The sequence below is a fragment of the Carassius auratus genome, chromosome 5 (genome assembly GCF_003368295.1).
Source record: "Carassius auratus strain Wakin chromosome 5, ASM336829v1, whole genome shotgun sequence".
Taxonomy (NCBI): Eukaryota; Metazoa; Chordata; class Actinopteri; order Cypriniformes; family Cyprinidae; genus Carassius; species Carassius auratus.
The window spans coordinates 12128003-12140764 of record NC_039247.1 but is presented as its reverse complement, the minus strand read 5'-3'; the positions used below and the strand labels follow the sequence as shown (position 1 = coordinate 12140764).

The window sequence follows — 12762 nt, the reverse complement described above, 5'->3', positions numbered from 1 at the left end:
TCAGTGATGACTGTCAGAGTGCAGACACTGAATTCATCAAGGAGTGTTTGTACTTAAAAACAAAAAGAAGTAAAAAATCAAGTTCTATAGCTTACATTTATTTGGGAAAACACACAACCTCTCCTTACCAAACACACACATGTTATTGTCGCAAACATAGGCACTAGTATAGAAGCACCAGGGACAAGCTCTGACATACAGTATGCATACTGACATACTTTACATTTTACTGCATACACACACATACATACACAGAAAACTGCGTGAGGTCACAACAGGAAAACTAAAGAATGTGCATCATTTCCATTGCTGCCTTGCTTCATCATAGACACACAAACACCCAGACAGGCATTCAGTCATACACATTGAGGCATGTGGTTTGTTATGAGCCCTGACTGTAACAAAAGGCTGAGAAAAAAAGCCTGTCACTATAGTAAAACAAAGGGCATGCTCCAGTCAGCCAGTATTGGCCTCATGAAGTGGATTTCATGGGATGTTTGGCCATTTCTAGTGAGATTCCAAACATAGAGAGCATGGATGCTTATTATATGTGTACATATATGTGTGTGTGTGTGTGTGTGTGTGTGTAAGTGCTATTTTTTATTAATTTATATTTAAATTATTTTTCATTTACATGTAATCATTTAGCAGACGCTTTTATCCAAAGCGACTTTCAAATAAGTACGACAGAAGCGTTTTATAAATGATAATTATGAATTATAATAATTTATATAAGTTATATTTGTTCACACTAGTATATAATAGCATCATGTTGAGCCGAATCATCTGTGTGACTCAGGTGTTTGGTGGCGGTGCAGGTTAATCCAGGTGCTCTGATTTTGTTAAGTGGTCTGAACTTGCTCTGTTGAGTGTATAGGGAGAGGTGAACACTGCATGAAGTGCAGCTGAACACAAATGCCAAAGACCAGTTTGTCAGATGTCTTATGCTGCTAAGTCTGGTCCAGAGATTTTTTAATAGAAATTTAGCGTTAAGCCATGATCCAAATGTGTGTGCGTTTGTCTTTGAGTGTCGTTTCAGGCTTCTACCAAGCTGTTTGAGGTCTCCTTAACATCCTCCCCAGAAAAATACATCAAAGTGAAATATTTATGTGTGGCAGAACTTTTGCTTTTTACTTAGAATAAGAATTTGAAATTTCCTATGATATTTTACTGGAGTGAGACTATGTATGAATATTCATCAGATATTCTGTATGTGATAAACAAACATGGTTGAGATCTATTTCTCTCATTTAGAGTTGAAATATGAAACTCACCCAAAGCTGAAATTCTTGTGATTGAGATTTGTGTACTGAGTGCTGAAAAACTAACATTATATGTTTTTTTGTTTTGTTTTTTGGAAGTACTGACTCGACTTTCCAGTAACTTAGTTTCTCAGTATCTGAATATTTCATTGCTTAATACTTTAAACAATGACATCAGAGCACTTGTTGCCTTCATCAGTGTGACCAGATCTCTCTTTCTGCCTGCACAGCATCAGTGACTCCAGCATGTGACGGTGCTCAGTGCTCAGTGCTTCTTTTCATTCAGTTATTTTGTGCACAGTTTACAGTTCCATCATTTCAGTTGCAACACAACTGTTTCAAGTGTACTGCATACTGTTCCTTTAAGATCAAATTTAATTTGAAATTTATTTATTTTTTTTTTTTTTGGCTCTTGAAACTTACAGACAGACAATATATCTGATAAAAAAGTCCTAAACATGTCTCTATAAAATAAATCTAATATTACATGATGTTATAAATAACAAGGCAGCATTGTCATCAGTTTAAAGCACCAAAGTTATAAATTATATTTAAATAATAATTATAGCAGGTACCAATTTAAAAAAAAAGTGTGAATTTCGTAATCAAAAAGGCTGATCTACAATAAAGCTTATTGTATTCTGTGCCTTTTACCAAGGACATAAATCTAGACAGCTTTGCATCATGTTACTTTTTCTCTTTTTCTATAATGACCATAGCTTAATTCACACAAGGATCTTTTGTGATGCATTGTGTCTTTTTGCCTCTGGCGTGTTTGTGTGAGTGTGCAGGTGCAAGTGTGTCTTTGAGCACATTTTCAAGACTGTTGCTATATTGCAGAGCATTGCATAACAATCCGTCAGAGATATTAATACATGACTCAGATTATCAAAGCTCTTCATCTTATCTGCATTAAGAAAAGACAGACAGATGAAAGATTGCTCTGGGTGTAGATGATATGTAATTAAAATTTCAAAGATACTGAGTGACGAGCGAAGGTTTTTTGAATAGTGCGTGTACACATTTCATAAAGGAAGACTGCAGCTCGGTGTGTTTAATTGAAGAAGCTGAAATGTTTACAGCGTCTTCTTTTCTTCTTTCTCTTTTGTTGTTATTTAATAGATGGGTAAATGTTATATCCAACCTGTATGACTTTAACCTAGATTGAAGTAATTCTATAAAAGTGCAATTTGATATATTAAGCCTATATAAAATCAGCTTCCTGCAGGTTTTAAATGTGAGGTGCATCATTATAGAAAGAATAATAATGTCTGTCCAACAAATATAAATAGAAACTTGTTATTGGTATAACCCGGAGCTGTTTTTGTAAGAGTGTTGAAGTGTTTAGGATTTGGGCACCTAAATGAACGCCCCCTCAAAACAACACAAAATCTTTGGGGAGACTGTGCTGAGAAAACTGGGTCAGCTGCTGCTGTGAGGATGTCTGTGGGTTTGGGGTTCATTGTCATTCTTTCTTTTTTATACTGTTTAACAAATGATGACATCATCACTCTACAGGTTATGCTCTCTGTTTGTTTGTTCCGATACACACATACACACACTTTCAGCTTTTCCTTGGGTAATGGGGATTGATAAACAAATTTGTTTCTGGCTTGACAGAGAGACAACAACAGCAAAGAAACAAACAGGATTATCAGGCAAGGAAGCACACAATCTGTTGCAGAACCCATGTATGTTTTCAGTCGGCTCGATGAGTAGGAGTTGATGAGCTCATCACATCACAAAATTCTCCAAATTTACCAGCTCTCCAAATTTAAAGAACACTCTTAGACATTTGATTTGGCATTTTTTTGAAAAAGGGCCTTTTTAAATTATTTTTTATTATTATAAAATGATTAATATTTGTTTTATTAGGCAAAGGCCATTGAACTCACTACTGTATGTACAAGCTATTTGAAGCATATGTAAGAAACAACAGCAGTTTAATCGGTTAACCCTACTCTTCCAATGACTTGTTTTAGTTTTTTGAGTCAGGTTCTGGATTATCAGGATTGTGCTGATCATCGTGATCAGATCATGGGTCAAGTTTGGACTTTCTTTGTGACGGATATACAGAAGCATATGATGCGAGAGGAACCAGGAAGAAACAGGAACTGATTAATGCCCCAGGTCTAAAAATAAAATCCCGAGAAAGGAAGGCTGGGTTTAAACTTTATATAAAGGTCAAGAGCACAGATGAAGATGATTTTTAAACTGATCAGTCATTCACTGTATCTGATCATAACAGACAGGCAGTCAAGAGTGAGAAAGGGACACCTGTCTAGATCCTCAGACATACACATGTGCGCATATAAATAGAAGTGTTTTGTAAAAAAAAAAAAAAAAAATAATAATAATACAAATACAAAACTACTGTTATAGTGGCGCAAGTAATGTCACAGCAGATTATTCCAATTTTGAGAGAGCTCTTGAGAAACTGTATGTTTTCATATTTGACTCGGTTGTTTGGTTTGAGCTGAGTTCTGCCTCCACAGGTCTCTCTTCGTAGTGCTTGTATCACTGTAGTGCTATGGGCAGCTGTTTATCACTGTAGCTAGGTAATGAGCCCTTGGCACACACGGAGTCATATTTGAACATTTTTCATAGTGCCCTCTAGTGGTAAAAGGAACCTTCAGACCTTCAGAGAAGCATTTCACCTTTAAATGCATGTTTAATCCATATCTTCTAGGAGAAGTTGGCTTTTTTCAGTTCTTAACAGCAGATTATGAAAGGTGTAGATATTGGGATCTGATGTTGCACACTTTAGATTAACTCTTTGTGTCTGTCTGCTGTAGGTTTCAGTAATGTATCATTGCAAACGTTTGGGAGTTTTTCAGTTTTTGAAATAAGTCTCTTATGCTTACCAAGTCTGAAACTATTTGATCAAAAATACAATAATAACTATGATTTTTTTTAATTATTATGAATTATTCTTATTATTAATTTAGCTGCTTTCTGTTTTAATTTGTTAGATTCCTGTGATGGCAAAACTGAATTTTCAGCAGCCATTACTCCAGTAAATATATATATATGTAAATATATATAAATAAATATATGTAAATATATATGTAAATATGACCCCAAACTCATTATACCTGCTCAGATGTGACATAAACAAGCTGTCCAGTGCCAGTTAGCAGTTGGATCAGATCAGCATCTGAATTGCTCTTCTTCAACTTTTTTAGTTTTAGTTTAGTTTTATTTTCTATCTAAGTGTGCATGAGCTAAATCTTTGCTTATTTGACCCTATGATGTCTTGTTCTGTTAATCATGATGACAGAAGCATAACAACACAGAATCAGATTAAGGGGGAGATAATGGTGTGCAGGTGTGTTTATGCATATCTGCTTTGACTTCGTTCCTTGGTTTAATCAAACAGGCTTTTTTTGTCTCCAGGAGATGGCGCTGTGTGCACAGTGCAGAATTTGCCAAACCCCTCTCCGATGATTTAATATAAAAATAAGACAAGAAAACACAAATTTCTGTTTGGTACACAAACTCAACCCCGTTGCCTAGAGTATAAGGGTAGATAGAGGACTGATTATACCTGCTGTGAGGACCAAATGTCTGGAAATGTCAGTTTGAAAACCAGCTTGTGAGGGCATCCTCACTATTTGAAAGGCTAATGAATCATGCTTTGCTTCGGATCTAATAATGTCAGCAGGTGTGGTTGAGGATTAGCAGTTAGTAGTTGTGGTAGTGAGTTACAACCATCACTGCTGCTCAGTAGCAATGCATTTTGGATGCTGGTGTACCAGCAGTCTTAACTTTACCAGCAAGGTTCATCTGTTTTTGTTTAGTTTCGTTTTTTTCATAACTATGCTGACCAGTTTGGGCTAGCATGAACCTTCATGTTGTTGTAAGCTGGTCTTTTCTCTGTAAAGTGCGGCCAATGCTGCAGCACACACAGGAAGCCATCAGGAGTCAGTGTAAGTAGACACATACATCTATCTGCTCTCACCTATTTATCACAATTCTCTTTTTTCACGTTCTTTGAAGAGCACATGAGTTATATGTTACTTGTTACCACACCTCTCTGCCACTCCTTTTTCTACTTGTGTTCTTTCACACAGTTTCAGGCTATTTGCAGTGTGTGTTAGTTAAAGAGAGCTCTTGAAGTTGTCCGTACAGTTTGTGCTGTTTTTCACGATGGAGTGGGGTAAGAGGAGGAATGCTCTTTTAGCACTGCCCACTCTTTCAACCTCTCACCCTCTCATTGCCCCCTTGTTTCTCTCTTTGGCCTTCCCCTCTTCTCATATTGTGTCTTTCATGTGTTCTCCACTATCTCACATCTCGCTGTGTTTGTGTGTGCATTTGTGATTTCTCAACAGTCATACCGTATCTATACTACCTACAATGTACAAAAATAAAAATAGTCAAACAGCCTATACATCTGATTCTGTACCTTTAAGGCAACACGTTAAAGGGATATCTCATCCAAAAATTTACTTAAACTCATCGTCATTCTACTATGCAACACAAAAGAGGAAATTTTGAGAAATGTGCCTTTTTTTGTCTATTTAACGGAAGTTAGTAAACCGTTTGGTTGCCAACATTCTTCAAAGCATAGGTTTGTCTGTTTGTTCAACATTTACTTGAACGTTTAAAAGAGTGAATATAAACACTGAAGAAAGATTGTGTAAAATCAGTTATATTGAGCCAATTTATAGTACTTAGAATGGTCACTCTAAAGTTTGAAGTGTTTTTTTTTTTTTTTTTTTTTTTTACCCTACTTTGGATCTTTTGGTGATGTTATGCCCTTTTGTTCCTTCTGCAGCTTTTGTTGGAGAGTGTTTGGGGCAGAAACAGACTGTCAATAGAAAGATAAATAGCAAATCCTTTTCAGCACAGATTTGTCTTCTATCTGTCTGCTCTCATTCTGCTTGTCCTTTCTTTTTCTTTGGTGAAGTAGATCTTTCGATACACTTCACATACAAGGTCAGATAACTAAGTCAGTCATCAGATTAGTCGAAAACTTTATGCTTACTTTTTCTGAAACGCCCTCAAACATTCACACAGGTATAATAAAGGCACATAAAGAGGAAAAGAATCCACTGACCTTCAGTGAAAAGAAATTAGGATCAAAAGTGTCTTGAGTTCTGTATAGTACAAATCACACATACACCAATGAAATTAGACAGTCCCTATTTTTTAAAGAAGTAACCCCCCCCCCCCTTAAAAAAAAGTGCATTCTGTACTCACTAATAATAGCTGGACATGACAAACAGATATTTAAGTCATTTTTGACTGATAATCTTCAGCTACAGAGAACAGTTAAAGGGATAGTTCACCCAAAAATCTAAATTATGTCATTAATAACCCGTGAGACCTCCGTTTATCTTCGGAACACAGTTTAAGATATTTTAGCTCTCAGTCCCTCCATTTGAAACTGTGCGTACAGTCTACTGTCCATGTCCAGAAAGGTAAGAAAAACATGATCAAAGTAGTCCATGTGACATCAGAGGATTGGTTCGAATTTTTTGAAGCATCGAAAATACATTTTGGTCCAAAAATAGCAAAAACTACGACTTTATTCAGCATTGTCTTCTCTTCCGTGTCTGTTGTGAGAGAGAGTTCAAATCAAAGCTTGGAATCATTCGATGTAACCGGATCTTCTTGAACCAGTTCATCAAATCGAAATGAATCGTTTTAAACAGTTCGGGTCTCCAATACGCATTAATCCACAAATGACTTAAGCTGTTAACTTTTTTAATGTGGCTGACACTCCCTCTGAGTTCAACCAAACCAATATCCCGAAGTAATTCATTGACTCAAACAGTACATTGACTGAACTGCTGTGAAGAGAGAACTGAAGATGAACACCGAGCCGAGTCAGATAATGAACAAAAGATTGACTCTTTCAAGATTACAATGCTGAATTTGTGTGTGAATTTGTGTGTGTGTGTGTGTGCGTGCGTGTGCGTGCGTGCGTGCGCGTGTGTGCGTGCATGCGTGCGTGTGTGTGTGTGTGTGTGTTGTTCCTATTATGGCATCTGGAAGGGCAAGATTGAGCATGCAAGATATACAGTCCTTTAGAAAGTTCTCCAGTGTCCATCACTTTTCTCTCATACTAATAATCATGCACACAATCTTTAAACTGTGGTGAAAGAAGTCCCAAGTGTCTAAGTCTAGCAAAGTCATGAGAACAGGAAATGACCTCGATTCTGAGTTTGCCCCTAAGCGTGACCTCGAGCAAACAGATTGTGTTCACTGTTCAAGCAAAGAACAGTGGACCTATGTGTGTTGTTGTGAGTGTGTTACATATTTTCAGTGCGTCTACAGGGACACAAGGGGGAATATCCGGTCGTAATCCTGATGATCAGGCTCAACAAGGGCTGAATTGAAGTATTTTTCGTGTGATTCTCAGTTCGACTGCTTTATGGCACTGGGCTTATTGTCACCTGGGGAGTTACAGCAGTCAAACACAAGGGGGTTGGGCAGGGAATCGTTTCAAAGAATGGAGCTTGACTGGATAACAATAGGCAAATTGAATAGAGTTAAACTTCTGTGTATCCAGCTTCCCTAAAAGAGGCTTGATGCTCACACGGACGGCTCAACAGGTGGTGCAACGTGTGTTGCATTGTATTCAGAGATATTGAGACCGATATCTCCTTTCCCCAGAGATCTTAAAGGGATAGTTTACTCAAAAATTTAAATTATTATTTCATCCTCTTGTCTTTAAGACTGGTATGTATTTATTTATATGGTAAATTAAAAGAAGGTGATTTGAAGAAATGGGCACCTCAGTCGTGGTTATTGCCAGCCCGAGACTCGAACCCACAACCCTAGGGTTAGGGTAACTCTCTAACCACTAGGCCACAACTTCCCCTAAAATTTTATGTGTTTGGTATGACATGAGGAAGAGTACTTGATGACAGCGTTTTCATTTTTGGTGAAGCACCTCTTCTACTAAAACACGCCTACTGTGATGTCACACCGTATGTAACCTCTCAAGAACTTGTTTAATTTCATTTTTCTTTTTGGCCATAATCTCTAATTGTAGTAAGTAATTTGTAAATGAATGTGCATGTGTGTCTTTGTGTCCATCTGTTCTGCTGTATTACAGCTGCTTGACCCACACCCTCAGCCCTGGCTCCTTATTGGCTGATGAGAGTCATATCTAGAGAAGCTAGTCTGGGCCCCTATGAGGATTCACATCTAAAACCTGGACTGGATTTTCTTTAAAACTGGAACACTGTCTGTATTTGTTAAAAGAAAACACACAGTTCTTTGCTCAGCTCTGGGATATCAGCTGGACAGGTTTCAAACCTCCAGCCTCTGGCCAAGCCTTTTATCTCACAGACACGTTTGGTTTCACTTCGCACCTTTATTTTTATTTTTTTCTTCGGTTGAGGGATTGAACTAGATATTTCACTGTGGTTGTGCTTTAAGGATGGCGTATGAGGCAGTTGAGTGTTTAGAAATTTCTGGATTTTTTTTTTTTTTTTTTTTTTTTTGCCAACAAATGCTCTCCATATATTTGGGTGGCCTTTGATGCAGAAGACAGATTCCTGTAATTTGTGTGTGTTGAATGAATTGAAAACGGTTCAAATGTCTTATCTCAAAAATCTGTGGAACGATGCAAAGGATAATTGGCCCTGTTAGCCTCTGCTGGTAGATGTTATACTGTAGCTTTACACGCTGGCTGAAAAATATACCAGATGGATTTTTTTTCTTTCCAAACCACAACTCTAATAGTAGATATTTTACCAGCTGTTTACCAGATGTTTTACCAGTGGCTGTTTTGGTGCTCTTAAAAGCATGACATTTTCTGTATATGTTCACTGTCTGCTGCCTGTGCCATCACAGCTCATAAGTGAAGAGATTTCCGATTGGATACTAATGTAGGCAAGTACCATTGAGATGAATAAGAATTGTAAAGGGAGGCATTTTATTTACCTTTAAAGGTGCACTAAGCCATTTTTGCAAACGATGTTGATATTTTAAAGCACCAAAACAAGCATGCCCTTATCCCAGCAGGACCTCGCCCCTATTTTGATCACTTTTTCCACACGTTTGTGCACTGGCAGTGATGGTTGTGGAATCTGCTATGCCTGCTGGCCGCATATTTACGCAAATCCCATTCCCTTCCTCACCGAGTTCTCTCCACCACTGGAAAGCTGCTCATATATTTACAGGTTCCTGCCTCTTGCCTGATCATAACTCTCCATGTTTCATTCTCTGAAAATTTCCTTTTTTTTTTTTTTTTACATCTCTCGCTATCTATAGTCGATCTGCTAATATCCGTCCTGTGCCATCACTGGGTGCTCTCTTCTCCCTATCATTATTAGACACGCCCCTTACTGCTGATTGGCTGCGGGTTTGTTTTGGGACCTTGGTCCGACACAGTGGTCAAAACGTTTTTAAAAATGTATCATGGTTTCAAGAAAAATATAATTTTAATAGTACAAAAAATATGATAGTTGTCTTGATTTTTTAAAATTATTATTGTTATATTTTTATACAAAATGAAAATGGGACTGAGAAATGTTATTTACAAGTTCCATCTAATTCACCCTATATATGTTCCACCTTCTCGTGATCCAGCCCTGGTTTTCACACAGACTCTTCATACAAACTTTGTCTTCTGGCTCTCTCTCTCTGTGTTCAATGTTATAACTCAGCCTTCCCTTTACTTAGAGACAGAGTGTGTGTTATAGAGAGATAATGTGGTCCTGAAGAGCCTTTTGAGCTTTTCGTCTCTTAGTGAGAAATCAAGTAACTGAGAGAGAGAGAGAGAGAGAGAGAGAGAGAGAGAGAGAGAGAGAGAGAGAGAGACAGGGAAAGCAAACTTTCTCTCCTCCTATTGGACTTTTTCCAGACTTGAGTGCTGGAATGGATTTCCTCTGATACTTTGGATGTCACTGCACAACTGTGTGGTTTATGCACGGAAGGGATCTTTCGAGTTTTGTTGACTGAGCGTGTGTATGTGAGGCGTGTGTGTGACAGGAGTGTGCTTGGAGCTATGTCAGGTGTTACACGGAAAGGTTCTGGGAGACCAGGATATTACTACAGACTCCTGGGTCGAACGAGGCTACAGAGACAGCGCAGCCGCTCCAGGAGTAGAAGCAGAGCCACAAACAATAGGGGTAAACATCTCGTTATAACTTTGCTACATTGTTTCTGAAAAAAATCCCTCCAGCCCTTTTAAAGTACTTTTATACGTTGTTAACAGTGCAGTATATATTAATAATACCATAACTGTTACATTTGCCACACTTCGCTGCAGTATGTTTAGCTGTGTGTAAGACTTCTGTTGTTGCCACAGTAGTAAAACTTCATAACAGCTCATTTATAAGACTGCAGCTGCCATAAACCATTATTATTACCACTTTGTTCATGGCAGCACTCTTCTACTTTTTATAAAAAGTACTTTTTTATAAAAGTTGTTTTTTTTTGCCTAACACCCCCCCCCCCACCCCACACACACACATACACACACACACACACACACACACACATACTTTTTACACTTAATTTTAATTCTGAATAAGAATGTCATTGAATGAATGAACTCTAAGAAATGTAAATCACTTTATTTTGCACTTCTTTTTAGATTTGAAGTGGTCATATGATGCAATTAAAATTTTTTCCTTTCTCTTTTGAGTTTTACAATCATTTGGTGCATGAAGAAGATCTGTAAAGTTGTAAAGACTAAAGTATCAAAATTATTCTCACTGTGACCGCCTCCACCATGTTCTGGAGACACTGTGTTTCGTGGTGAAAGTAAAGCTACTTTGTTTGGCCTTCCAAAAGAGGACAAAACTAAAATCAGTGGTTAAGTTGTATTTACAACACTGTTCCAGAACATTTCAACCCAAATATTCAGATGTGTGCAGTGCATTTTACGGAGGACAAGGTCTGTTTCCTGAACCAGTAGCCTACAATGCTTCTGTGCACAAAGGCTGTTTCTATATAGTGGGGCAGATCCAAACTTTGCAAGGACAGTTTGGTGCTTCTGACTCATAGACTGTAAGTAGTTTTTTTATATTAAAAGATTTTGCCACTGATGATTCAAACGCGAGTTTTGAGCAGTGTAGAGTAACGCCTGTTGTTTTTCGTTTCTCCGATCACAAATGCAGACATGGTTTTATGTTTTATGTTTACATGGCGTAATACGCAATGCAATGCGTAAAAAGACAGTATAAGTCATTATAATCATTAATTATTGTTTGAAATTAGTTTTATTGGTGTTGTCACGACGTGCCGGGAGACGGCATCAAAGTATAGTAAGGGGCGTAACATTTCCGTCACACGCCTGAGGTATTCAGCCAATCACAACACATTGGATAGCTGGCCAATCAGTGTACACCTCACTTTTAAGAACAAAAAGCTTTTAAAGATTGACGCATTTCAGAAAGGCGGGGCATAGAGGAGAAACAATTTTAATGTGTTTTTTTTTTTTTTTTACTTTAACCGGCATAAACACATTGCATTGCAGCAAATACACTAAATAATGTTATTTTAGTAATGTCATATGGCCCCTTTAAAAAAACTGGATGCAAGCACTTCCTCTTTAACCATGGACCATTTTAGAGTTTCTATTAATGTGTTTCTATCGTTTGGGTGTGGGTGTGTGTGTGTTAAAGAGAAACGTGATGTGAAAATGTGATGTGTGAGTGTGTGTGATGAATGTGAGCGATGATCAGATATTGTTGTCAGAGTCTGTGCATTAAAAGTGGGACTCTTTTTGGAGAATAAATGATGGGAGTAGGTGACAAAGTGTTTTTTGTATCATTAAAAAGTAATCGAAACATTCACGCAGAAAATGCATTCAAAAACAACAAATTCCTACAGGAACCAAGTGCCACTACTATATGTTGCTTGGCAAAACTGAACGACTGATTCTTTGACTTTGGAACTATTTTCTTTTATTTAATATAATATCAAATTTGACAAATGTATTTATTCATAAAGACACAGTACTGTGATGTGAAGTAGTATTCACTTTTTCATAGAAATTTATAAAAGAAGCATCAACATGGACGGATCATGTCTCAAGTCTGTGGCCTTTTTTTGTTATTATGTACAAAACCATTTTTATTTCTTCAATGTTTGTTTCCATCCGATCTTAAATATTTGGTCCTCTGTATAAAACACTCTCTGTCGGCCACTCTGTCAGTTTAATGTTATGTAATGTAACAGCTAAGTGTGACCTGAGAATACCGCAGGAGCTGTAAAGTTAGTTAACAAGCCCTCATGTCTGTGTGTGGAGAAGGGGTTATTATCAGCTGAAACTTTACGGTTTAACAACAAGACAGGTGACCAACCACAAGTATTGAACCTGACACACAAAACGCTCGTACTCACACAATTTTCCAAACCAGTCAAGCAGGAACTCAGTACTTCAGTATGGCCTAACAAGCTCCTGTGCGCACTCTCTTTCTCTCTCTCTCTCTCTCTCTCTCTCTCTCTCTCTCTCTCACACACACACACACACACAGACTGAGTAATTTCAGAAGTGATGGCTGTGAATGGCTTCTTCAGACTCATTTAGGTT

General features: G+C 37.6%; 1 protein-coding gene across 4 annotated transcripts in view; it reads left to right on the top strand.

Moving 5' to 3' along the window:
• LOC113075862 (disabled homolog 2-interacting protein-like) overlaps nucleotides 1–12762 on the top strand; it is a 104034-nt gene that overhangs the window by 27858 nt on the left and 63414 nt on the right. Inside the window, exon 1 of one of the 4 annotated variants that reach the window (XM_026248533.1) lies at nucleotides 5065–5191. The exons of 2 other annotated variants lie outside the window; for them this stretch is intronic. In XM_026248533.1, coding sequence (XP_026104318.1) covers nucleotides 5104–5191 — 88 coding nt within the window. In that variant the 5' untranslated portion in view covers nucleotides 5065–5103. Of the gene's footprint in view, nucleotides 1–5064; nucleotides 5192–9868; nucleotides 10352–12762 lie in introns of those variants that run through there. One more of the 4 variants, XM_026248528.1, reaches the window with a different exon arrangement.